The sequence below is a fragment of the Ziziphus jujuba genome, chromosome 1, assembly GCF_031755915.1.
Source record: "Ziziphus jujuba cultivar Dongzao chromosome 1, ASM3175591v1".
Classification (NCBI taxonomy): Eukaryota; Viridiplantae; Streptophyta; class Magnoliopsida; order Rosales; family Rhamnaceae; genus Ziziphus; species Ziziphus jujuba.
Genome location: NC_083379.1, coordinates 42,822,560 through 42,848,741, shown reverse-complemented (window position 1 = coordinate 42,848,741; position 26,182 = coordinate 42,822,560). Strand labels below are relative to the sequence as shown.

The 26,182-nt window shown below is 34.1% G+C and overlaps 6 protein-coding genes across 7 annotated transcripts; 2 read left to right on the top strand and 4 right to left on the bottom strand.

The window, feature by feature from the left end:
* Window positions 1-475: 475 nt before the first annotated feature.
* On the bottom strand, window positions 476-1,158 carry LOC107425239 (uncharacterized). The gene has a single exon (XM_016035193.4). The coding sequence runs from the start codon at window positions 1,024-1,026 to the stop codon at window positions 667-669; it is 360 nt and encodes a 119-aa protein (XP_015890679.1). The 5' UTR covers window positions 1,027-1,158; the 3' UTR covers window positions 476-666.
* Window positions 1,159-2,573: 1,415 nt separating this feature from the next.
* LOC107425262 (eukaryotic initiation factor 4A-8) lies at window positions 2,574-6,287 on the bottom strand. Its single transcript, XM_016035226.4, has 5 exons — window positions 6,092-6,287; window positions 4,861-4,929; window positions 4,627-4,733; window positions 3,959-4,389; window positions 2,574-3,511 (listed from the first exon to the last, which is right to left on the bottom strand). Exons 2-5 carry the CDS (start codon window positions 4,926-4,928, stop codon window positions 2,876-2,878), a joined length of 1,242 nt encoding a protein of 413 aa, XP_015890712.1. The 5' UTR covers window position 4,929; window positions 6,092-6,287; the 3' UTR covers window positions 2,574-2,875.
* Window positions 6,288-8,776: 2,489 nt separating this feature from the next.
* On the top strand, window positions 8,777-11,422 carry LOC107425214 (glycylpeptide N-tetradecanoyltransferase 1). The gene is made up of 2 exons (XM_016035166.4): window positions 8,777-8,938; window positions 9,913-11,422. Exon 2 carries the CDS (start codon window positions 9,938-9,940, stop codon window positions 11,240-11,242), a length of 1,305 nt encoding a protein of 434 aa, XP_015890652.3. The 5' UTR covers window positions 8,777-8,938; window positions 9,913-9,937; the 3' UTR covers window positions 11,243-11,422.
* A 440-nt stretch (window positions 11,423-11,862) lies between these two features.
* Window positions 11,863-15,564, bottom strand: LOC107425232 (telomere repeat-binding factor 4). Its single transcript, XM_016035187.3, has 6 exons — window positions 15,199-15,564; window positions 14,346-14,551; window positions 13,831-13,915; window positions 12,900-12,989; window positions 12,263-12,542; window positions 11,863-12,150 (listed from the first exon to the last, which is right to left on the bottom strand). Exons 1-6 carry the CDS (start codon window positions 15,346-15,348, stop codon window positions 12,119-12,121), a joined length of 843 nt encoding a protein of 280 aa, XP_015890673.3. The 5' UTR covers window positions 15,349-15,564; the 3' UTR covers window positions 11,863-12,118.
* Window positions 15,565-16,662: 1,098 nt separating this feature from the next.
* Window positions 16,663-23,187, top strand: LOC107425265 (dihydrolipoyllysine-residue acetyltransferase component 3 of pyruvate dehydrogenase complex, mitochondrial). 2 transcript variants are annotated; one of them, XM_016035231.4, is made up of 19 exons: window positions 16,663-16,973; window positions 17,564-17,657; window positions 18,210-18,286; window positions 18,433-18,530; window positions 18,614-18,654; window positions 19,264-19,319; window positions 19,408-19,482; window positions 19,590-19,682; window positions 20,046-20,288; window positions 20,397-20,469; window positions 20,979-21,067; window positions 21,423-21,508; window positions 21,592-21,667; window positions 21,948-22,015; window positions 22,102-22,168; window positions 22,263-22,358; window positions 22,450-22,552; window positions 22,638-22,733; window positions 22,817-23,187. In XM_016035231.4, exons 1-19 carry the CDS (start codon window positions 16,935-16,937, stop codon window positions 22,885-22,887), a joined length of 1,641 nt encoding a protein of 546 aa, XP_015890717.3. In that variant the 5' UTR covers window positions 16,663-16,934; the 3' UTR covers window positions 22,888-23,187. The 2 variants fall into 2 exon arrangements, with proteins under 2 accessions (XP_015890717.3, XP_015890716.3); XM_016035230.4 differs by having other exon boundaries at window positions 18,430-18,530.
* Window positions 23,188-24,992: 1,805 nt separating this feature from the next.
* LOC107425219 (mitochondrial import inner membrane translocase subunit TIM23-2) lies at window positions 24,993-25,978 on the bottom strand. The gene has a single exon (XM_016035172.4). The coding sequence runs from the start codon at window positions 25,824-25,826 to the stop codon at window positions 25,260-25,262; it is 567 nt and encodes a 188-aa protein (XP_015890658.1). The 5' UTR covers window positions 25,827-25,978; the 3' UTR covers window positions 24,993-25,259.
* Window positions 25,979-26,182: the final 204 nt, after the last annotated feature.

Genomic DNA, 26,182 nt, shown 5'->3' with positions numbered 1-26,182 from the left:
AAATTTAAATTGTTTGGTTCTCTCCAATTTTAATACAATAGTTTATTACTAGTTCAATTAACTTTACTTATTTATTATTTTAGGAAAAAAAAAAAAACCTTACTTATTTATTATTTCAATTTCTTCAAGAAAATAAAAAAAATAAAAAAATACTTTAGTAGCATTCACCATTATCGCTCTAACCAAACACAAGCTGAGATATTGTCCCTGATAAGATACTTCATTACATGGAACATTTTATATCCAAAAGAAATATAACCATCTCCAAATCATTGTTCAAATTTAAACGAAAAGGAAAAAGAACACCAAAGCAAAAATAAAAAATAAAAAAAAGGACAATTGTTGATTATTAATTGTCATTAGGGAAGATCTGGATCATATTAGTTTAGGAAATTGAAGAACTAACTTAAAATTTCTTTAAATTTAATCTCATAGATTTGCAAAATTCGCAGAACCAGCTAAAGAACAAATACAATCCACAAACAAGATTGAAATTTTAGTATAAGATTTTTAATATGTTCCAATATGGTATTCAAGGTGATTCACAAACACACATTCCAGCTTCACAGTTTCACACAAAGAAGTTAAAAGCAAAAACCAGAGCTGAACCTCAAAACCAGATTAGGTTTCATCTTTTAAAAGGAAAAAGACAAAAATAACCATGAATCACCTCCAGCCATAGATTACTTGGGTATAAGTGTTCTTGATCCATCTGAAGCTCTTTCTCAGAGACCCTTTCATCTTCCCCTCCAGAGAATAAGCCTTATACCCAGCAACCCTTTTCTTCCTCTGCAACTCTGGGTCATTGAAACTCCAACTCTTTGATGTTGACCCAATACTGCTTTTCCCTTTCTTGATCTTCAACTCCTTAACAATTTGGTTTGGCTGTGAATTAGCACAAGAACCAGCATAATTGGCACTGTAACACCTCAGATCTTGCATGCTTGTTGGACCTGCTTTGTCTCCATAGTAAACCTCCATCTGCATCCCACGTTCTCTATAAGATTTAGATCTGAAATCCTCCATGGAAGGAGAGAATACAGATATGAGAACAGAACAGGAGGAGGAGGACAGGGAAAAAGTATTGAACGTTTTGGTCTGGCTTTTGTTTCTGGTATGAAACTTTGTGCTATTTATTGCTTTAAATTCTTATTCATATATATATATATATATATATATTATTTATATATCAAATTGTTTTTCTAAATGTGGGACAATTCATAAATCATGATAGTGAAACTTTATTTTGGGTGTTAATCGGACTTGTTTTATGGGTTTGGTTGGGGTTGTGACACAACACATTTCAACTTTTGCTTGGAGTTGCATGAGAAGGGCTGCGTTGTTTGACCGTCCTTTATACACGTGGAATTGTTGAAGCTGACTGTGAAAAACTTAAGGCGGCTTCTTTCGAATGTAATTAATTCTCTTTTGTTCATATCATCTTCGTAAGTAAATATTGGCACGGCAAAGCTAATTATTCCATAACTTTATAAATAGAATTCAAAATCCCCATAGCTATTAAAATTAAATTATAATTAATGCTCAAAGAGACCTCATATAGTTTTTTATTGGGTTGATGGGAGAGTCTTTTGCTCGCTTTTTGCTTTTTTAATATTAAAAAGAAAAAGAAAAATAAATTGAATGTAAATGTCCCCACTTTAAAGGTGATTGATGAGATTGTAGCTATTTATTTTATTTTTTTTCGGATGATTGATGAGATTTTAGCAATTTTTCAGTTAGATATAATGTTCTGTCCAATTAACACTTTCAAAAACGTCAAATCGGATATCCAACAATACAAATATACCATACCAAAAATTTTAAATATATATATATATATATAATTAATCGTTCATACCATATTATGAAACCGTAATACTAAAAATTTAAAAAAAAAATCCAAAAAAATCACCGTAAAATGCATTGGGGCACAAGTTGTTTTGACTGCTGCTTTTAGCCAATGCATATGTCAGAAAACATTATTGCAAACCTAAAACCAGCATATATTATCGAAATTTCGTTGAATTTTCTAACTAGCAAACCGACTAGCAAATATGACACAATTGACTTCACATAGGAGTGTCCACTTTGCTTGCCACTTGCTCTAAAATACGACTCTACTCAGTATTTTATTATCGATTGATTGGTAAACATGTCCATCATCCGTTAATACTCAAAATACACCCAATTGTGGACCTCCCTAGCTCATGGGATCACATGCTTTAAATGTTAGTACACAAAACCAAACAAAACTTCAAAAAAATAAAAAAAAAGATAAATAATTAAAAAAAAATTCTATCGTAAAAAGAAAATTCCTACTTAGGCAGAAAATGCGACGATAAAATGATTTACTTGGACGTTATTTTAAACATCTCAATTAATATTAGTTAGACGAAACTTTTTTTCACGCCCAAGGTCAGAAATAAAGTTGATCCGGTAAAAGTCCTAATAAGAAGTTAGACTGAGAATAAATAATACAAAACCATTGCATACACTTTATCATCTTTTCTATAAAATTCTCATGAATATAATTAACAATAAGAATAATAATGATTTTTACCAAAAAAATAAAATAAATAAGAATAATAATGATGATGATAATAATAATAATAATAACATGGGCATACAATACAAAGTCCTAACTGAAACAAAATTTGCAATAATAAAGCCCCAACCGCATTGCAATGGGCAAGTAACAATCTTCATATTGCAACGGCGCAGGACGGCATATCATTAAGTGGTCAGATATGTTTAAACAACATCAACTTAAAGATCCTGATGGGAAAAAAAAGAAAAAAAAGAAAAAAAGAAAAACAACAGTACTTGCAAAATAAGAAAAGAAAACCCCAAGCCTGAACATACCAAAAAGAGGTCCTTAGAGAAGATCAGCAACGTTATTTGGCAACTCCTCAATGACCACATTATAAAACTTCTGAATGTCAAACAGCATTCTCTCATCATCCCTGGTCACAAAGTTAATAGCAACACCTTTCCTTCCAAACCGACCACTTCGTCCAATACGATGAAGATAGTTTTCTGGTTGAGTCGGCAGATCATAATTTATGACAAGAGAAACTTGTTGCACATCAATACCACGAGCCAAGAGATCAGTGGTAATGAGCACACGAGAAGATCCAGATCGGAATTCACGCATAATGATATCACGGGTGTTCTGGTCCATGTCACCATGGGTGGCAGAGACTGTGTGGTCACGGCTTCTCATCTTATCAGTAAGCCAATCGACTTTGCGCCTAGTGTTCACAAAAATGACACTCTGGGTGATGGCCAAAGTCTCATAGAGATCACAAAGTGTCTCAAGCTTCCACTCTTCCTTGTCAACATTGACATAAAATTGCTTAATACCTTCGAGAGTGAGCTCATCACGTTTCACCAAGATCCTCACAGGCTTGTTCATAAACTTTCTCGTGATCTCAAGCGCTTCTGGTGGCATTGTAGCAGAAAATACCCCAACTTGAACCTTTGATGGCAGAAGCTGGAAGATATCATAGATCTGACACCCAGAATCATAAAAGAAGAGATTAAACTTGTTACTCCCAAATCTCAAGCCAAGCCAAACACCAGAAAAGCAGGTATAATACGTTTAAAAAATAGGTAAAGAAATTAATCAAACGAATGTTGAAAACTTACAAAATATGACTCAGCAACACAATAAAAAAAACTACAAAATAATAAACAGAGCAGGATACTTGGGGCTCTCAAAGCCCAAAAGAGAAGGTTCAGTAAAAGTCACATCAATAAACATAATAAGAGAAGGTTCGGTAAAAGTCACATCAATAAACATAATATATTATAATATTCTGAATTCATGATGTAAAACCACTCATAAATCAATTATCAACAGTAAATACAAACAAGCTACAGTAGGATTGCTTTATCATGGTTCATGCATGTCAACAATAACCCAATCAAAGAATTTTGATTCATTGAACTAACTAACCTGATCCTTGAAACCACGAGACAGCATTTCATCAGCCTCATCCAAAACAAACATCCTAATATAATCTGGACGAAGAGACTGCCTTCGCAACATGTCGAACACACGACCAGGAGTACCAACGACAACATGAACACCAGCTTGGAGGATGCGTTGATCCTCACGAACACTAGTCCCACCAACACATGCATGCACCTTGACACCAAGGTAATCACCAAGTGCTCGCATAACCTTCTCTATTTGTTGTGCCAGCTCCCTAGTGGGTGCGAGAACCAAAGCCTGGCACTGGACCAAGCCATAGTCAAGTTGCTGCAAAATGCCAGAACAGAAAGTTGCTGTCTTCCCAGTTCCAGACTGAGCCTGCTGAATCACATCAAGACCTTTGCAGAAGGGAACAATTCCTCTTTGCTGAATTGCAGATGGTTTCTCAAAACCTTAAGAACAATTAACAAATAACATGTCAAGACAATACAAACAAGTTTAAAAAAATAAAAAAAAATAAAAAAAAACATCACCTGCTGATGATGCTTATTCAAAAACTATACAATATAACAATCATAAACATGTATCACTTACTAAACCACTTAATGATCTTAAATCTGGTTGTATTTTTGCATATAATAGAAGAGCAAATGGCATTGGGAGAATATAACAGACTCAAACGAACCTACCATATGCATAAATGCCCCTCAAGAGGTTTTCCTGCAATCCCATAGCATCAAAACTGTCATAGACCTCATCATATGATGTGAAGAAATCTTGTCCATCAGACGACAGCCTAAAACAGTGAATATGCCAAAAAACATAAATTAATACAGGCATCAGATCACAAATGCATTGTATTTTTAAGTAAATAAACATAACGAATTTGACATAAGAAGCCAGCCAAATAAAAAGAAACTTACAACTCATTCATTTTAGCATCATACTGACGAGCATCAAATTGAGATCCTTCTGGAGCCACACCAGCCATTCTGCACACAAAGTATCATTTGTAAACATACTGCATATCAATTTTTAGCTGCGCGCAAATCATAAAGAGACATATAGTTCACTACTTGTCAACTTAGTATAGACTCTTGCAAATACGACACTATATCAAGACATTTGCAACAAATTATAATATCACAGAAGAGCCAAACTTGCAAACCAAAAGAGTAGGAGCACAAGCATTAAACTCCTGTTTTAATCTCTGGAGAAGATATTGTAAAGGGCCGATATCTGCCTGCTATCTTGGATAATTGTCGCAAGCAAACAGACACAAGATTGCCCACTCCTCCAAAATTCAGCAAGAGTCCAGCAAATCATTAAAATAAGCAGTTTCAAAAAGAAAGCAAATAAGTTTTAGTGGCAAGGTCTTTCCAATGTCAAGAAAAACGATCAAACATGACAGAGAAACCATCTTACGCGTTTTCATAAACATATTTTATATATTAATAAAGTTTCAAGAAAAAAAGAGTGCAACTCTACATAACTAAGATACTGGACAGCCAGGAGTGTTTGTTTGCACACTGGTGAAAATAAATACACTTGGCGCTCAGATCAAAGACCCATGAAGAGAGATTAACTCCACTTCGAACACCAAAAAAAAAAAAAAAAAAAAGAGACAAAATAATTCTTATTTGACAAGCTCATAGATCCCTAAATCTTGCGATTTGATGAAAATAACTCCACCCACAGCTGGGTTGCTACAAGATAATTTTTCTTTGGACAAAAACAAAAAGTAATAAATTTGATGCAAACGAAAGTACATAGCCGAATTCTTCTGTGGTAGATTCCATACACTAACAATCATCCACCAAAAACCCCAAAAAAAAAACAAAAAATCTTAAGAATCCTTCATCGATTTCCTCCTTAGGTTTTCAGCAACCAAACGATCTCTTCCCCCCCCCCCAAAAAAAAAAAAAAAGATCCAGAATTGACATAAAGATAAAAAAGGAAAACAAACACAGTACAGACACAGATCCCAGACAAGAAAGTAATCAAGAACATAGCAAACACAAAAAAAAAAAAAAAAAAAAAAGTTATCAATAAAAATCAATCCTTTACATCCCAAAACAATTAACAGCATCAGCATCAAATACACACGTATAGATAGATATACAGAAAGAGCGAAAATACAGAAAAAAGATAGACCTGATAGCAGTATGATGATCTTAGAGAGAGAGAGAGAGAAAAAAAAAATAAAAAGAGCGGGTAGTGATACGTAGAGATAGAGAGAGAAATAGAGCTTTTTTAGATAGAAGAGCTAGGGTTTCCCAAACTCCTCGGATCTGCGCCGTGGAGTTGAAGGGAGGCGATAGTTGAAAGAGGCAGTGTTTATATTCCAAGCCTCTGCGTCTCTCTTTAGGTTATATGTAACCCTTCCACTCAAATTTTACTTTTTTGGATTCCCCAATTTGCCCCCGTTCTTTTCCTCTAATTACTTTTCACCTGTTTGGTTTGTAACTTGTACTACATTTAAAATTAGGAAATTTTTGTTTTTAGGTATTATTTAGAGATCAGCCAGATTGGGATCTTGGGATTTTTAATGAACGGGTATTCCACAATATTTTTTAAGTTTTTGTCTTTTTAATTTTATAATGATATAAAAATCCCACATAAATTTATAGGAAAATAAAAAATTTTATATTGCAAATTAATATAAAAATGTAACATAAATTCATTTAATTGGTTTTTATTTAATAATCTATAAATTTCTATTTCAATAAGAAAATTTAAATTAAATTTCATGTTTTTTAAATATATCTCACTCTATTTAAATAAAATATACATGCAATTAGTACACAATATATGTGCGAAGGATAATTTAAGCAACTAACGATGTGTAATTATATATCTAAACAATGATTCAAATTATTAGGGTTTTAGGATTCAAAGCCAAATTGGAATGCCACATTTCCTAATTTTCTTTTTTTGTTTCATTTTTTAAATTTTATTTTTAAGATACATGTTTTGTACTAAAAAAACATCCATAAACATAAAATCTTCCATTATCTTGTAAAAGAAAATCTTACTAGTTTGCCTCTCTTTATACAGATAATAATTTGTTGAATCTTATGTCATAAAAAATAAAATGAAATCTTACAAACTAGAATGGGAGTATATATAGGTAAATGGCATACCACCGTAAATACTCAATCATTCCTTATATACTTTTTTTTTTTTTTAAAATCACAAGTACCTTTAGTTTCGAAGAGTTTGAGAATATGGCATAGAAACATCCAAGTAATATTTTTTATATGTAGTTTTTTTTTATGACGTGGATATGCCAATATTTTTAATTTGTAAATATACATGTTGACCTTACCAAAAAAAAATATATATATATATATACATATTGACTGATGTGAACATTCACAAAATAAAACTTGTTGATATTTACACTATAAAAGAAATTATTTATTTTTTATAAATTATTGCACAAAATAAGTATTCACAACTCCAATTTAGAAAAATGACACAAAAAGAAGTGGGCCAAACAGTTATATAAAATATACAAAGTGTCGATTTCAGGAGGATAAAGACATGCAAGTTCATAATACAAAGTAACTAAGAATTCAAATCAACAAGAAAAAATAAAAGAAAAAAGGAGGATAAGGTTAGTGGAATACACAATGTTAGTATAGCCATCCATGTCCTAATGACATAGAACCAATTAGCTACATTGCTTTTACTTTCCTTTTGGACAAAAACTAGGGAAATAGAGAAAAAGATGCGTAGTGTTTTGATTGGCTGGTAAACATTATTATTTTAGAATATAATGTTATTGGTCGCATGTAATAGATAGGAACAATCGACCATCTACTTTCTTACTTTTGCGACGTATTTGTATTGTCGTTTGTAGTCATCAAAGATTTGGCTAAGCATAGGAAAGAGAAGGAAGATGCACCCCTTTTTATGCATTTTTTTTTTTTTTGTTGCTTTTTTAGGGTTATGAAATAACATATATATAACAGAAAAAAAAAAACCATTTTATTTTTTATTTTTTATATTTTATCAAAACAGAGAGACAAGCTGAAAACCCAACAAACAAAAAGTTTGGAGAATTAAGAGAATCCAAGAGGGCATCAAGAAAAAGACTAATAATGGGCAATTCCTTATTAATGTATATGAAAGCCCATTTAGCAATCTCAAGAGAAATATCATTAGCTAACATCTAGGCCTGTGATTTTCATCAATTTTGCTTGCCATACTGGCCAAGCCCAAATAACCTCTGCGGCTTGTAGTTTTTGCTTTTTGTGTTTTCTTTCTTGCTCTTGAAATGTACTAATGTGAAGAATCATACCTATTTAAAATGATATTTTTCAAGATTTGGTACTATATATGTTTTTATGAAGACAGTTTAATAGTTTTATTTGAACAATAGGTTTGAAGAAACATGTGGCTTGAAGCTTGAAGCATGCTAAAGGGTCAAAAATATTAAGAATAATACAGAGCACCATAATTGTTACAAAACGGGTTACATTACTATCAAGTAGATTGGTGGAGAGAATGTCATAAATTTGACTTCTAATAAATGAATTTGATGGGATATTTGACTCATTAATATATAACCACTCTTTACAAACCACGTGTTATTTTACATTACCTTTTTTTTTTTTTAAAATTTTATTTTCAGTGCACAAGGTTGAAATTGACCAAAAACATACGCATATATGTAATTAATATTATAATTTTCCAGTTTTAAAGTATAACCGTGCATTTTTCTATTAATAATAAAAATATGTAAAATAAAAATAACAATAATAATATGCAAAATCAAGTAGTGATTAAATGACAACTATGCCCATCGGCTTTGGTGTTGTAAATTTACAACTCTGGTTCCACTACAAAGCGGCAGCCATTTCTTCCTCTTTCGATTTCTCCAAAGCGTCTCTCTGTCTCTTGCTCTCCGCTGTGTCTTAGAAACCCTAGATCGAGCATCAGGAAGACTAATCTGGAAGCTTTAATCTCATAAACCAAGTGAAATTTTCTCTCCAGGTAAAAGCTCCAATTTTTTATTTTATTTTTATTTTTTTTTGGGAGCTCGTTTTGAAGTCTGGATCGTGAAAATTATGTGTTCGAATTTGCATTGCATTAGCTATACGTTTGTTTGCTGAGAGAATCCATCGGGAAAAAAAAAAAAATTAGAGAAGAGGATGAAAATTGAGTTTTCTTTCTATTATTGGAAGTGAGATTGTGAGATGTCTTTCTGTGATTTTATTATTTTAAGTCAAATAGCACTGTTTCGTTGAAATGTACAGAATTTTGTGTTTCATTGCTAAGAGTTTCTAAAATGCCCAGGAACTGGAATTTGTAGATTTATTATTATAAATTTATTGATTTATTTATCAATTATGGTCTCTGGGTTTGCTTTTCTTCTCCATCTTTAAAAGCAATTGGAAGAAGATGAAAGAATTGATATTCTAATTTTTGTTGTAGTAATTTTCAAAATCTGGACGGTTATATTACCAACTAATTACAATGGTTGTCATGTATTGGATTACTTAGCATCAAAATATTTTGACACACCATCTATCTGCCATGTTCTGGCAGCTGTATGGACTGTCATGGTTATGGATTATGGTTCACTGGTTTTGCAATTGATTAAGTTACCTTTTTACTTGATTTTTTGATTAAATTTTCCAGGGTTGTGTGAAAATTGAGAATGAGATAAAATGATGTGGCGCAACTTGTTTAGGTTCGAGAATTATATACATACATATATATATGTTTATATATAAAAGGGTTGAGAGTGGGGGTGGGGGGGTGGGGAAGGGAAAACAAAGATATGGCCGCTGTCTCAGTTAAGCTGGTTATGGTTTTATCATGGAAACTTGAGGCAAAATCTTGTAATATCAAAATCTTAAGTTTTGATTAATGGTTGCTTTTCCTGCCTTCTTCACTTTCTGCCAAATAGAAGCAAAGTATTATTCTCTATGATGGATGAAATTCCAAGGTATGCTTTATTTCAGGTTGGCTTCTCAAAGATAGTTCAAAATGGTTGATAGCAACGCATCTTCAGGATCACCTGAAGAAACTCCAAACCCTAATCCAGATGGAAATGCACCTTCCGAGAGTGACGTTACCCTCGATGCTTTAGCTCGAAAAGTTCAAGAGTCTCTTTCACTCGGACAGAAACATAAGTTTTGGGAAACCCAGCCAGTTGGTCAGTTCAAGGATCTAGGGAATAGCAGCTTGCCTGAAGGCCCAATTGAGGACCCAACACCCTTGTCTGAAGTCAAACAAGAACCATACAACCTTCCCAATCCTTATGAATGGATCACTTGTGATATTAACTCTGAAGAGATGATTACTGAAGTTTATAACCTTCTTACAAATAACTATGTTGAGGATGATGAAAACATGTTCAGATTTAACTATTCAAAGGAGTTTCTTCGCTGGGCACTACATCCTCCGGGTTATTTCCGTAGCTGGCACATAGGTGTCCGTGTCAAAACTTCAAAGAAGTTGGTTGCCTTCATTACTGGTGTTCCTGCAAGAATTCGGGTCCGTGATAATGTTGTTAACATGGCTGAGATCAATTTCCTATGTGTTCATAAGAAGCTTAGGTCGAAGCGACTTGCTCCTGTCATGATCAAAGAGGTGACAAGGAGGGTACACTTGGAGAATATTTGGCAAGCAGCTTATACTGCTGGGGTCATTCTTCCAACCCCAGTATCAACTTGCCAGTATTGGCACAGATCTTTGAATCCAAAGAAGCTTATTGATGTTGGATTTTCTAGACTTGGTGCGAGAATGACAATGAGTCGAACAATCAAACTTTACAAGCTACCAGAGTCAACAGTCACCCCAGGGTTCAGAAAGATGGAGCTTCATGATGTCCCTGCGGTTACACGGCTGCTGAGAAACTATTTGAGCCAGTTTATTGTTGCACCTGATTTTGATGAGAATGATGTGGAGCATTGGCTTCTTCCGAAGGAGAATGTTGTGGATAGCTATCTAGTGGAAAGTCCTGAAACCCATGATATAACTGATTTTTGCAGTTTTTACACACTTCCTTCTTCAATTCTTGGCAATCAGAATTATTCGACTTTGAAGGCAGCTTATTCCTACTATAATGTTTCAACGAAGACTCCGTTGCTTCAATTGATGAATGATGCTCTTACTGTGGCAAAGAAGAATGACTATGATGTTTTCAATGCATTGGATGTGATGCATAATGAATCATTCTTGAAGGAACTGAAATTTGGGCCAGGTGACGGGAAGCTTCACTATTATCTTTACAATTATAGGATACGAAATGAATTGAAGCCATCGGAGCTTGGGCTTGTGCTTTTGTAGACAGGTGTCAGAAATTTTGATTGTGGCGTGAACTAAAAAGTCTTTTCAGTAAATTGCCGTTAATTTTTATTGTAGGGGAAAATTATTTGTGGGAATCAATGGTTGGACTTCAGATTATATTGTGTCAGCAAGCAAACATTTTTTCTTTTTTGGGGAATTTTAGTTGGTTTTCATGCGTTATCAGGCGTTCAAAAGTGTCAATTTTTTATTTATTTATTTTTTGGTTGCTGGGAGTACAATAATTTTTATATTAAACGAGAGGTGATTCAATAATTTCTACATTTTGATGAGGAGGGAAAGGTGTCTTGAACCAAAGGTGTGGGGTGTGAGGGGCTTGTTAAAGCATTAGTATTCTGTTCTTTTATATTCATATTGGCAAATGTTTTAGGCCCGACAAATGGGCCAAAACGAAAATCTGAAATTGAATGCATTTTCCTACTTATTACTTTTAGGAGGACCATTCTCTTCCCCACACCGCCCCCCCCCCTTCTTTTGTTTTGTTTTGGTTTTGATGTTTTTTTTTCCTCGACTTCTAGGACGATTATCTAACGTCTTTGTTTTTACTCATTAAATGCATGTAAGTTGGAGCATTTAAAATTTACTTCGTTGGCTACTCAAACTTGAACAAATAAGATGCACTGAGGCTCTAACATGTAATAGACAAATTTGTACATTGATCTGATCTAATCATTGATCTCAGATGGAAATGTCGTCTGGTATAGCTCCACTAAATCCTAACGCGTCTTTTACAAAACAAAACCAAAAAACATAAAAAGAAAAAAGAAAAAGGAAAATCATATTCCACTGGATCAATGAATTTACATGGACATTCTACAAGTTACAGAGATTGCGCAAATCAAACTTATAATTACCAAACTATGCCAAAAGGAGAATCTCACCCCGTGAACCTGCAAAAAATAAAGCCAAAACACAACCAAACCGATAGGTCAGATACACGTATATACGAGAACACAATCAGAGAACTAAACCAGGTTTTATTTTTTGTATTTTATTACATACATTGTTCGTACATCTCTTTCACTAGTTGCAGCATTGACTCTGTATCTTCTGCCATCTTTGAGATTCTTTCTGCCTCCTTCACTGCTTCAGCAGCCAAAAATGATTTATTTTCTGCATCGGCTACTTTATAGGCAGCAGTATCAGCTGCATCCTGCACTGATTCAGTAGAGTTTTTTAACCCAGAATTCTGTGATTGCCGGGACCTAATATCTTTTTGCTTCGGGCTAGGCGTTTTGACTGCCAAGGGAGTCTCTTTTTTTATCTTGTAGCCATTTAGAACCTGCATTTGGATAGCATCACAGTGAAACAAATATTTGGGCACAACAACTTCAGAAGAAAAGACCTTATTTCATTCAGAACAGCATATAAATTAAAGCAAAGTCAATGCGGCACAACTGCTTTACATTATGCTCAATACCTATATTTTGAGAAACAATTTATAGGAAAAAGAAAGAAAGCAAGAATAATTCAAGTCTCAATTACCAGTACCCAATACAATAGTGGGGTCAAAAACTTAGTTAAAGACTACCAGGAATTGTTAAACAATTTAGGAATAAAAACAGGCACTGTGTTATACTGAATTTCTACTCGTCATTATCAGTTATATATCTGTTAGATTATCAGGAAAATTGTTCACCTTTTCAAGTTTCCCTTGTGTAACAAGCCTTCTCAACCTTGTACTCATTAATCTTCTGAAATTTGGTGGCATGGGCACCTCGTGCTTTTGCTGCATTATAAAGTATCAAGACAGTCAGCATCTTTCTAAAATTCAATTAAATGAAAATCACAGCTGAAGAATAGTAGCTAAAGTCAGGAAAAAAAATAAGGGGCAAGGGCACAATTCTTCCAAAATTAAGTGTGTCATGCTGTCAACTTCTTATATACCAAGTAAAGCTAATGCATGAAGATTCCATGAAAGTTGAATTTAAGGTAACATATTATCATTCCAAAATGAGATCCAAAAAAGATAAAAACACATTAAAGAAATTACATGTACTAGTGACATGCATTCAATTTTTGATTTCCTTATTAAAAACATTGTCGTGTTCCCTTATTATGTTGTGTAAGATGGGCAACATTTTTCTTAACATGGTTTAATCCACTCAATGAATATCCAGGTTCAAATTAATGCAGACTAAATAAGCTCATAATTTCTTTTGGAAAATTTTCAAAGTATTTCTTTCACCCTCTAGCAAAGTGAAGTACTAAGGATCCAAAGTCAAATAATCTAGTGGGATGCCTGAGAGCTTGTGGCAACTAAATTAGAAAGTATTATGTTGATATAGGACGTGTTCATTATGTTATAACTCCAATATAAACCTTAAAGAAAAGTGATTGCAGCTTGAAACTCAAACATGTAACCAAACTTTTGACGGCAACGGAAGGATTCACGTTAACTGCATCGCTATATCCTTTCTAATGCAGCTTCTTAGTTTCATCAGATTTAAATTTCTTCCGATCCTAATATCTTTACAATCTCTATGGCGGGTTTTTCAAGCATGCTAGGAATGTCTGGGCCAATATAGGCTGTAAGATATGAAACAAATAACAAGAGACCTCCATCTGACCTCAATAAAGTTAAGAATGGCACCTATATCAGATCCATTTGTGTCTTTCAATGTTGAAAGAGCTTCAAAAATCATGGCATTGTACCTGTCAAAACAAAAATAGGATCAAGTACCATGAAAAGAAACAACAAAGTCAATGTAAAAGAGATATGCAAATAAATGGTTTATCAACTTTGGTTGCCAAAACAACAGAAAATATTCAAGACTGGTAACCAGCTAATACAAGAAAAGGTAATATGTGCATAGAGAAGAATAATTACTAACTGGTGTATTTTATATCCTATTCTATATTATAAGGACTACATTAAATGTTTTCAAATCCCTGATTAACTTAGCAACATTTAATAAATAAATAAATAAATAAATGAATTTTTTTCCCAACACAATATCCATGGAATTATACTTTTTCCCCTCTCCTAATAAAGTGGGAGAAATTGAGAGGCTAACTCACACAGCTGTAAAACTTTGTAATTAATAAAACATATGAGTGACATGGAACATAAGAAAAAACACACCGTGGAGCATTCTTTCCATCCTGCAAACCATTTGGAGGATCATCCATAACAGCATCGGAAGACGCATTGCGATGAAGTGAAGCAACAGAAGCAGAGTTTTGAATATTCACATGTTGTGCAGCTGCAATAGCTTTTATTTTAGGAGCCCTTGATTTTTCTTTAGATCCATGTGAAGAAGTACTAACACTCAAATTCCTCCATTTATCCTGGAGCCAAAGGTTTGACCAAATTAGTGCAAAAAAAGCCATAACAAAATAGAGCATACCATGCCATAGTTTTAATTTACTAGCATATCAAGTCATATATATATGTATGTATGTATAAATGCAGTTCTATATGCCTTTTCTTTTTAAAGCAAAATACATACTCCATATTCCATAATATGATAATGCTCATTCCAAATTAACAAAAGAATAACTTGTTAACATATTCTACTGTCAATTTGAGGTCATTCATTCACAAATTTCACAAGAAAAATATTCACAGAACAAAAAGATTCCATGGACTAATTTTGAGTTGCATTGTATGTGTTAGTGAATGACCAGTCTCTGGCCAGGTTCAACGGCATTATAACAAACTTAAATATCCCTAGCAAACACAGACTTTTTCACTGATAAATTTCCGAGACATCTTTAAACATAGCAATATGAGGAAAACAATTCAACAATAAAGATCATATAAGAATTTATCCTAGAAAAGAAAAATCAAATTTCCATCGAACCAAACAGTACCTAGTACATATAACTATAAAGGAAAAAAAATAAAATAAAATTTGAATGTATAAGAAAAAAGAAAAAAGAAAATTCAAAAATTAAGAAAGCGAGGGAGTGAAGGAGAGGTGAATTGAAAGAACCTTGAGGTCGATATTGGAGCGGTGAGTGAGGAAAGGAGCAAAATCAGGATCTTTGAGGATGTTCTTCCACTTGCCCGGGCCGTGCTTTGCCACTCCGGCTAGTAGGGCTTCTTCCTCCTCCGAAGTCCACTTTTGCTTTTGATTTCCCATTCTATCGCCCCTGTCTTTCTCTCTCTCTAGAAACCCTAACTCCCTTTGTTCTCTCTGTTTTTCTCTTCTCTGTCAAAGCTTTCTCTCTCTAAAATCTCTCTCTCTCTCTCTCTCTCTCTCTCTCTCTCAAACAGATTTTGGCTTTTGAGGGGAAGAGGACGACGACACCTGTGCTCGCTCTCGCTCTCGCTCTCGCTCCCGCTCCTCGTCTTTTGCCTTTCTCTTGCCTCCTTTTAACTCCTTTCTTAAGCCCATTCTAAACTTGTCCACTTCAGCCCAAATACAACTGGCCCAGTTGTCTCTGGGGATGCAATAATATCATTTTAAATATTAAAATTAAAATTAAAATTTTGACATGTATCTTTCTAGTATAATTATAAAGTTGAAATAAAAAAACACAAAAAGGACCTTTCTAAGTTTTACCAAAAAAAGTGCAACGCCATATTTTGAGCTAGAACCTCATTAGTAGATGTTGCCATTTGCCTATTCCAAAAGGGCAACAAGTTATATTATCTATGGTAGTACAAAAAATTGGTTTTTTAAGTAACAAAATTTAAAATAAAAATAAATATTAATTTGTAGTTCAATTATTAAAAAAATATATTAAAACAAAAAGAGAAAAAACGAAATTAAAATACATATAGAAAACAAATATATATATACTGTTATAGATGATATAGTATAACAAACTAATTATAATTATTATTTAAACATTCAATAAATATTCATAAAATTTACATATTTTATTTTAACATTGTTCGACGTTACTCAATATGACAAAAGACTACAAATTGTTGAATTTAAATTGAATAAGATGATTGAAAGAGTTATACGTATGAAACATTCTATCCAAGTCTTTTTCAGCTTAGCAGGGGTGGATGCTAGGTTTCCATAGTCTTTTTAATAGGTGTGGTCCTGTAGAAGTAGTGATTTTGGTTAAAAAAAAGCTTAGAAAACAACAAAAAAGTTTGGTGGATTTTGGAAATAAAAAATTAAAAACTAACATATATAAATAAAAAAAGAGAAGCATCTAACAATCGCCACACCTACCCACTATGGTCAATCCAAAAAGGTGTGCGCTTGCTATGCGAAACCCAAAGCCCAGCCCAAACTCTCTTTCATTTCGTCACCGCAACGGCCGTCCATTACGACTCGTGAAGTCCCGACCTCATCTGGCAACTGAAATAATATTTGTTTTTTGTTTTCAACTAATCAAGAACTGCCACATCGGTTGTGATTTCCCAGACCACCCGTGATGTGAATAGCTTTTTATTTTTTAATTATTATTATTTTTAACTGTGCCTTCTTCTCGCTGCTCATGTCAGTAAATAGAAGCGCAACAAAACACATTGTATTAGAAATTTTGGTGAGTGGGAGTGCGATCTGTAATTCGGTATCGATCGCCCAGAACCCTAATTCTGGTTTTTTTTCCCACCTAACCGGACAATCCGCTTCATTTATCCAACCCAGTTCTTCATTTATTCACCAAAAAAAAACCCAGTTCTTCATTTTCCTACTTTTTTTTTTTTCGAATTTTAATTTAATTTTTTTTAAGTACTGTTTTGATCGGAGTGGAACGGAAAAAAATGGCTTACGCATCTCATATTATCAATCACTCGAAAAAGGTACCCCTGCAATTTATCCTTGTTACTATCTATTTTTGCACTTGAGTTCACCAATCTTGAAATCGGACCCCGTTTTAATTACCTTTTTTTTTTTTTTTAAATTATATTTTTCGTGTTTGCTGGAATGAAATTTACTATCTGAGTATCTTATACTTGTTTTCTCACTTAAACAATATTTTTTTGTTTTATTTTTGGTAACTGGGTCTTGTGTTTGTACCTTATCAGAGTAAAAGGCAGCAATTTTGGAATCATCGTCTGTTTCATTTTTCATTTTCTCGGTTAGACAAGTTTGATATAGTTTCGTGAAATTTCCTTTTCATGTCTTTTTTACGTTGTTGATGGCCATGAGTAGATTGGCGGGTTACTGTGCCCACGTCAGATTTCCCGTCTTAGATGTACGTTGTATATGCTGTGCGTCTCTCTCTTTTTTTTTTTGGTAACCCACAAAATTGGTAGTCCTTCCAATTGCTTCTACTCAATAAGAATGCTTCTTTTTTATTAAATATGTTTAAAGTGTTAACTTATGCGTCTTGGTTTTAGGTTAAGTTAAAAAATATATATTATTTTTACATTATTTGTCTTCTTTGCAGTTAAGAAATGCTCCCGACTTGCTTTGGCATGAACAAGCTCTTTTGTTTCGATGGTTTTCATATGATGTTCAACCTTCTATTGCAAAAAGAGATGGTATGCCTTTTTTATTTTTTTATTTTTTTCATTTGGTGTTCCACAGTTCTAAATTTCCCTTCAACAAGTGGAGCTTAAGCCTCTTTAGGGGTTTAATATGTGTTTCCAATCCACGCAAAGGATGGCAGCTAATACATTCGAATGATGATGATGATCCAATTCATATATTGGAGATAGGTTTAGGAAAATGCTTTACGGTTTTACTTCAGTGAGATATGAACCCGAACTTTGATGTAATTTTTTTTTTTTGTTTTTAACTCTGTATAATAAAGATAACTTTCTGAGCTTTCTGGTTAATGCATGTAATCATGTTCATGTCGCCTGTGTATATCGATGCCGGTGAATCTGCATTTACATGGACTTTCATTTGCATATCCTTTTGTGATGGACATGCATATAACTATGTTTGGATATGTACTGAGTTCCATAGGTTGTTAGCAATAGGTGTTTATTGGGAAATCCTCAATTCAAATTGTTGCTTTTTGTTACTTTTGCATGAAATGCTTATTACATTGTGTATACTTCACTAAATATGCCTGGAGATAATCTTAGAGATGTGGAAGATGCGGTGTCATGGCTATGTGCCTCCAGAAAGAGAGAGAGTTACCAAGTCTTTCACCAATAGCACTGTAAGTACAGATGGTGCAAGTCACATCAAGAGAGCAATATCTGCAATGAATTTGGAATCTTTATGTTTGCAATTTTTATTTTTAATCTTTAGAAGTTAGAAGTTAGAATACTTCATTAAAGACTATATATATTTTGTTTTCAGAAGTCGTTCTTTGGTGCATATAAGAGGAGGAATGTATCAACGACAAACTTGAAAGTGGGAAATTCAATTGCTGGATTGGAATTCAGCAAGCAGTATTCAGGGTATGTTGTCCAACATTTTTCTTTTTGTTTCTGTGCATGTTTATGAAATTGTCTTCTGATAGTCTTCATTCTCTGTATGTCAGTTTGCAGGTACCCTTGAGGAGAGGCTTTGCATCTGATGCAGGTACTGATCATGACATTTTGTATTTTCTCTAATTCTGTAATACATTATTGGTTTAGCACTCGGTGAAAATAAATATTTTTGGAAAAACATTTGACTGCTTGGTGATTACTAAAGGTATTTAATATAATTTTTCTCCACTATTAAGAGAAGCTTCTATGACCATTGCCTAGCAATGGCTCTGAAAGAGTGCATACTTCATTCTTTCTAAAGTATCCACCTCCATCAAATTTATAGGAATTCTTGTTCAAGCAATTACATTATTACTAATTATGCCTTTTCTTTTTTGGTCTTTACAATTTTTTAGTGTATTCCATAGGTATGCTAGAGTTGGCTAAGACTAGGAGTGGGTACACACCTTCTTGTTCTGATGATATTTCATTTTTCAACCAGCTTTGGTCTTGAAGAAGCGAGCATTTTTCTTTTTAATGTGATGGTATCTGGCATGCATACATGTCTTAATGTTTATTTGATCTTTTAGCGTGTTCAGAAAATTTCTAAATTATAATTACAAAAGCTGTTGGCTTTAGTCTAGTTTAGTTATCTTTAGAAACATTATCTTGAATGATACCACCATTTAACTCATCTAGGAATTTTTGCAATGTCTTTCAGGCCTTCCTCCTCACCAAGAGATAGGAATGCCATCTCTTTCACCAACAATGACAGAAGTATATAACTTTTTCCTTAGCTCATTGGAAAATCTGAACTGATTAAGCTTACCTTTCCCTACTAACTGCTCCTTTTGGTAATATGCAGGGTAATATTTCAAGGTGGTTGAAGAAAGAGGGTGATAAAGTTGCTCCTGGTGAAGTTCTCTGTGAAGTTGAAACTGTAAGTTCTTGCCCTGTGTTGTTGAGTCCAGCAATTGAATTTATCTTTACGTGATGTGTATTTTTGATGGAAAACTTAATTTCCATTAAATCTCTTAAATGTTCAAGGATAAAGCTACAGTTGAGATGGAATGCATGGAGGAAGGTTATCTTGCCAAGATATTACGTGGAGATGGGGAAAAAGAAATCAAAGTTGGCGAGGTAACATTCATCTTTGGTAGTAGAGGGATTCATTGGATATGCTTGTACCATTATCTTCCTTTTGCATGTGATCAGTGGTTTTCTAACTATGGAAGTAAATTATACCAGATAGACAAAGGACAAAATTGCTGTAGCACAAATCCAAAAGAAAATTTTCATATTACAGTGGAGTTTGTTTGTTCAAATATGTTTATTCCTTTCTCTTTCTTTTGTATGTGGTCAGTGGTTTTTTAATAATGGAGGTAAATTAGACTAGATAGACAAAGGCCAACATGGCTAAAACATATATCCAGAAGAAAATGTTCATATTACGAGGCAGTTTTTTGGGATATTGTGTGATCTGACATTTATGTGGGCAAATAGGTCATTGCCATAACTGTTGAGGATGAGGAGGATATTGCAAAATTTAAAGATTACACACCATCATCAAGTGCGAGTGCAGCTGCAGATAAAACGCCATCTGCATCTACTCCTCCAAAGAAAGAGGAGGTTAAAGAACCAGTTACCTCTCCTGAGCCAAAGGTTTCTAAGCCCAGCGCTGCCCGTCCAACTGGAGACCGTGTTTTTGCCAGTCCTCTTGCAAGGACTTTGGCTGAAGAGAACAATGTATTTCAGATGACATGCTTTTCCAATTTTTGTTGCTTGTTGGTAGGAAACCATTATAAATGCTGATCCATTTGTTATTGATATGTTGTTACATTTACATGATTCTAGGTGCCTCTATCAAGTATCAAAGGAACAGGTGCTGATGGACTAATTGTGAAGGCTGATATTGAAGATTACTTAGGTATTGTATCGTATTTTATGGGATGGGTGCCATCAAATATCTGTTTCTTCTCCAAGCTAGGACAAGATTTTTTTGAACAATTGCATTAAATTCCATCTGTTTACAAGTTTTTCACCTTTTTCTTGCTAATTTTGAAATTAAGGATTGCCTTTTGAATTTCATTTTCGTTGCAATGTCCTCCAATTTTCACACTATTTTAAAATTTTCAAACTCAAGTGTACAGATATATAAAGACAGTTGAAAAGTGTAAGAAATGTGAATTCAAGAGAGAAGTTTATCATGTTTTTATTTTTATTTTTATTATTTTTTTGAAAAATAGAAATGTATGATGGAAAAGCTTGCACACAGAAGCGATGTTATGTAATTTATTTTCCATCTTTATATACATATATATATATATATACACATCTGTATATTATTGTTCAAGGTTATTATTCTTTAATATGCTTCTGATAGTTAATTTATCTGATTGTTGAAGATATTTTGATCACTATTCTCTAATATTGTAGCTTCTCGTGGGAAGCAAGTGCCAGCAGCAGCCTCAAAGACTGCTCCAGCATTAGATTACACTGACCTTCCTCATTCTCAGATAAGAAAGGTAACTGAGGGAGACATAATTGTTCTCTTATCTATTTCATTTATGTCCAATATAATGTTTTAATAGATTAGGATGCTTGGATTTATTTCCATTCTGCAGGTGACCTATATAATAGGCATATCTTCTCATTGTTTTGTGCTGACAAAATTATATTTATAAATTCTTAGTTTAGTCAGGCTTATCAAGACAGTGAATCCTAAGAACGGGTTTATTGTCGTACCAGCTATTGGATTCACCTCATTAGTGTAATCCATTGTCAATTGCTTATAGTTTAGTAACTCAATCTTTTATGCTACTACACTTTACATGAAACAAGTTTTACCTCTGAAGCTGTTTCTTGGTATGTTCATGACAGATCACAGCTTCGCGCCTATTATTCTCAAAGCAAACAATTCCTCATTATTATTTGACAGTAGATACATGTGTCGACAAACTATTAGAGTGAGTATTAGTTTCTGCCACCTTTTGAAGAAGTTGAGCCTTAATTCATTATCTTGTAATATGAACTGTTTTTCCATATGCAGTTTGCGGGGCCAACTTAATGCATTACAAGAAGCATCAGGTGGGAAGCGGATATCTGTCAATGATCTTGTTATAAAGGTATAATATTATTTTTGAACAATATTTGAGCAACCAGTTAGGGGCTATAGAAATTTTCTTAATTGTAAGATCAGTGGATCCGAGGAGCTTCTAGCAAATTAACAAACGAATGGGTTCTGAACCTTCTTTCCTACTGTTATCATTATCTTTTTCTTCATTCCCTGGATAATTAAATGATCATTTCAAAGAAATAGGGTTGAGCTGAGAAATGCTAGAGGTAGGCTTGGGGTTTCTTTCATCTTTCAGCTGTAGATTTGCACTGATATAACTACTACTGCAGGCTGCTGCATTGGCCCTACGTAAAGTTCCTCAGTGCAACAGTTCATGGACAGATGATTATATCCGCCAGTAAGAATACAGTTACAAGAAAATTCTTTACTAAGTTGCTATGTAGTGGTTATTATATAACATTCTTCTTTGTACTTTCTATATAGGTACCACAATGTGAATATCAATGTTGCAGTGCAGACAGACAATGGACTTTTTGTTCCTGTCATCCAAGTAAGTGATTTGGCTTTATTCCATGCTCTAAATTTGTTAAGAGCTTTATTTCCAATAATAGTTTTATCTCACATTTATATGGTTTAATTTGCAGGATGCAGACAAGAAAGGCCTATCCAAAATTTCCGATGAGGTGAAGCAGCTGGCCCAAAAAGCCAGAGAAAACAGCTTAAAACCTGAAGATTATGAGGTCAGAATACTGTTTAGTGTTCATAATTAGGCATATTCAAAAGATTTGTTGCAGTAGTAATTTACTTGTACTGCATTTATAATCTCTGCAGGGGGGAACATTTACAGTATCAAATTTGGGAGGCCCCTTTGGCATTAAGCAGTTTTGTGCCATCATCAACCCTCCTCAGTCAGGCATTCTTGCAGTCGGATCTGGTAAGCTTGGCATTTACGTTGTCTTTTTGTAGACCAAGGTGATTCTGTATTTCTTCATGATTAACTTAATGGTTTCCTTGTGCAGCTGAAAAGAGGGTCGTGCCTAGTTCTGGGGCCGAGCAATACAAGTTTGCTTCCTTCATGGCTGTAACACTAAGCTGTGATCATCGAGTTATTGATGGTAAGTCTTCTAACCATTGCAATAATGTTTAGACAAGCTGTTTGTATGTGAGAGAGCAACGCTAATGGCTTCTATCAATGCAGGTGCAATTGGTGCGGAATGGCTGAAAGCATTCAAGAGCTACATTGAGAATCCGGAATCAATGTTGCTCTAAGATGACCCTTTTTGCTCACCGTATGCTCACTAAATAATATCTTGGCTGTATGGTTTCCGCAAGGGATTTAAATGAAACCCCAGCTGTTCATTTCTGAGTTGCAATTGGGCTTTGGATGATTGTACTTCCAATAAAATTCTTCCTTTTTGTAGTTGTTTACCAAAAACAAATTTGGGTAGCTTTTTGGGAATAAAGGGGGTTATTCAAGGCTTTGAATTTTCAACTGAATTTTGCTCGTGTAGAGTGTTGTGCCCCCTTGTACATGGGCAGATATATATATATATATATATATTTTTTAAATCATGACTGTTTTTATTATATTATATTATATTATATATATATATATATATTTTTTTTTAACACAGATTAGTGAAAATATCGATAAGATTTTACTGTTCCGGTACTCGTTTTCTTTTGTAAAATTTATTTAATTTTATAACCAGCCGTTATATTTATAGACCTAAGCAATTGGCAATCATGGGTTAATGGCATGCTGAACAAATTAATTCAGAAGTTCTGTTAATGAGAAAGAAGAAACTAGGGAAAAAAAGGAAACAGAAAACACTCAATGTTAAATTTGGATGCATTCAAAATTTGGACGAACGGTGTTTTTAACTCAGGTTCTTAGTTGCTACATTTTTTCACTTTTCAAAAGGCAACTAATTTAATTATTTATGCTGATAGAATTTTCCTTTTATTTGATTTTGAAATAAAATCCAAAGGAGCAAACCCAAATCTCATCTGAGACTCAACAGGTCAAACATTACAAGGCTTTCAGAGTTGCAAACCCCAGGCATGATGGAAAAAGGCAATAAGGCAGGGGTGGTGTAACAGGTTAAATTCCAACTCTATTAGACATAGGTTTACCTTGGCTTTAAAATTAATCCATAAAGAAACGTTGGATTTCAGTTATTCTCGACAAAAAAAAAAACTTCAAACACTTTTTTTATGATTCCTAATATTGAACTAAAGCAAATAAAATTAAGCTAATTCCTTTCCTTTCAAACATAATGCTCGTTTATCTAATATAGAGACGAGAGCTTCTATCAAAGGAACAAATCAACAACGACAAGCTTTCTATTAGAGCAACAGTAAAAAGGAAAAAAGTCCTTAAAAATAATAATAATAATAATAAAATGTTTCAAGGGCAAAATCCCCTACGTGTAGCTTTACCTTTTTAATCTACAATTCCTAGGCCAACTTTCGTTCTCACATCCTAATAATGACAACTTATAATGCTTTCATAGGAACCAATAACATATCATTATAACGTGTAAGTTCGCATTCTAATAATTGATCTACCATCTGTTCGATTCCTGCCATGAACACTCCCTTCCTAATAAAAGAGTAATGGGAGTCTGAATCCACCCAGATATGGAGACAAAATAGACTCACAACTGACTGAATATGAATACTTACATCTTGACTCTACTAAACTCCTAAAGGCATGGATACAGATCATGTAAACCACAACTAAGCCAATCATTCAAGCATCAAAACTTCTGCTAAGTCATTAACTAAATAGTAGATCCCCAACTGAAACTCCGCTAGACTGCTGCACTGTCTGCAACATTATAACATATCAAAGACTGAAAAATCTCCATTGTAAACAATATAATATTGCTAGATATTGGATGAACAGATTCCTAGAAATTGCCTTCCAAATTGGAAGTTGATTTTTTATATGGTTGAGAAAATTGATTTGACATTAAAAAGTAAACTGCTCCATCAACAAGCTCGTCCAACACCACAAGGCCTTTTTCATAACAGTGGAGCATGACATTCAAAAAATTATAACACCAAAAAAGACCTTGTTCTTAACATCTCTGAAAAATACATTCTGCTCATCAAACAAAGATAATGATCAAACACTGAGCCACAACCATTTCATCCACAAAGCTCCAAATATCTTAAAAGATTGAATATATATTGTAAGAATGAAATTATTTAAAAAAAAAAAAAAAACATTCTTTCTAACAAAATTATTCTTCATCAAACAACAAATGATCAATCAAAGATAATGATCAAACAATGAGCTACAAACATTCCATTGATATAAAACACCAATATTTCAAGAAAAATTAAAAAATGTATGTAATAACAAATATCCACAAGATCAAATCCATTAAATTATTAATTACCCTCAGATAATTCGACAGATTGCAGTTTGAATTTAGTATTACCATATAACGAAAGCATGTTGCTTTCCATGCTCCAACATCAATCAATAGAAAAGAAAGTTAATTCCGGTCCCAACCAGAGCATTTTATAATCATTTTTCTTCCATGCCCTATGCCCTAACTAACCTATCAAAATTGGCAGCGAAAGTAAAATAAACAACAAATTACGCACTCAGAGAAAAACCGCCCAACTCAAATCGGAACATATCGCTTGAGCACCTGCTTCGCCGTCACGGCTACACCAACCAGAGCACCACCGAGCGCACCCGCCACAGCCGCCGACCTAACCCCTCTCGCCGCCCTATACAGAGCGCCGGTAGCCAGCCCCGCCGCCACACTATTCCACACATCGTCACTATCCCTAACCGCATTGACGCCACCTTCAACAGCCGCGTACATCAACCCGATCACACCTAACCGATTCGCCCAAGCCCTACCCGTATGTCCGGAGGCGTTGAGTATCCGAGTAATTCGGAGCTTCGTGGTGTCGCCGGGTTCGAAGGACTTTACGCCGGTAACGAAGCCGGAGGCGCCGCCAGCTACCGCACCGCCAAGACAACTGGTGCCCGTATAGAAGGTAATGTTGTCACCCCAGGATCGGCGTTGGCGTTTAGCTTCTTCAACGAAGACGAACTCATGGGAGGTTGGGAGCTGGTAGAGGTAACGGCTCGGAACCTGAAGGTCGCGGTAGGGATCGTAAAGTCGGGTATTTGGGTCGGATCCTCTCTCGTGATCCGATGAGGAGGTCGGGTGAGCCATGTTTTGACACAGAGAGAGAGAGAGAGAGCTGCTCTTTCTGGTGCGTTAGGGTTTTCGTCTCCGTCAAAGAAGACGCAATTTCCTTCAATTTTTTTTTTTGTTTTTCTTTTACGCGTTATTTTATGTTCTCGACCTTTTTAATTTTTATTTTATTTTATTTTCTTTTAAATAAACAAAGTAGGTCGGTGGAATTGTTGGGGTGTTTATTAACTAAACCGAAAACGCTGTTGGAATTTGTTTTTCTTTTAATTCTATCTATTTTTGGTGTTATAAAAATGCTATTTGTCAACAGTACAATACTAAACTGATTTTATTCCTTATTTAAAATATTACATAATTATTTCAATAAATCATCA

What these genes read in the sequence shown, in the direction of transcription:
- LOC107425219 (XM_016035172.4), bottom strand. Translation starts at nt 25,826, where the DNA reads ATGGCTCACCCGACCTCCTCATCGGATCACGAGAGAGGATCCGACCCA.
- LOC107425239 (XM_016035193.4), bottom strand. Translation starts at nt 1,026, where the DNA reads ATGGAGGATTTCAGATCTAAATCTTATAGAGAACGTGGGATGCAGATG.
- LOC107425265 (XM_016035230.4), top strand. Translation starts at nt 16,935, where the DNA reads ATGGCTTACGCATCTCATATTATCAATCACTCGAAAAAG. An exon ending in TTCAGCAAGCAGTATTCAGG is followed by an intron (nt 18,531 to 18,613) that starts GTATGTTGTCCA and finishes TCTGTATGTCAG; the next exon opens with TTTGCAGGTACCCTTGAGGA. An exon ending in TGTGTCGACAAACTATTAGA is followed by an intron (nt 21,509 to 21,591) that starts GTGAGTATTAGT and finishes TTCCATATGCAG; the next exon opens with TTTGCGGGGCCAACTTAATG.
- LOC107425214 (XM_016035166.4), top strand. Translation starts at nt 9,938, where the DNA reads ATGGTTGATAGCAACGCATCTTCAGGATCACCTGAAGAAACTCCAAAC.
- LOC107425232 (XM_016035187.3), bottom strand. Translation starts at nt 15,348, where the DNA reads ATGGGAAATCAAAAGCAAAAGTGGACTTCGGAGGAGGAAGAAGCCCTA. An exon ending in GATGGAAAGAATGCTCCACG is followed by an intron (nt 13,916 to 14,345) that starts GTGTGTTTTTTC and finishes TTGTTTTGACAG; the next exon opens with GTACAATGCCATGATTTTTG. An exon ending in CACAAGGGAAACTTGAAAAG is followed by an intron (nt 12,543 to 12,899) that starts GTGAACAATTTT and finishes ATCCAAATGCAG; the next exon opens with GTTCTAAATGGCTACAAGAT.
- LOC107425262 (XM_016035226.4), bottom strand. Translation starts at nt 4,928, where the DNA reads ATGGCTGGTGTGGCTCCAGAAGGATCTCAATTTGATGCTCGTCAGTAT. An exon ending in GATGCTAAAATGAATGAGTT is followed by an intron (nt 4,734 to 4,860) that starts GTAAGTTTCTTT and finishes TCACTGTTTTAG; the next exon opens with GCTGTCGTCTGATGGACAAG. An exon ending in GAGGGGCATTTATGCATATG is followed by an intron (nt 4,390 to 4,626) that starts GTAGGTTCGTTT and finishes ATTGTTCTTAAG; the next exon opens with GTTTTGAGAAACCATCTGCA.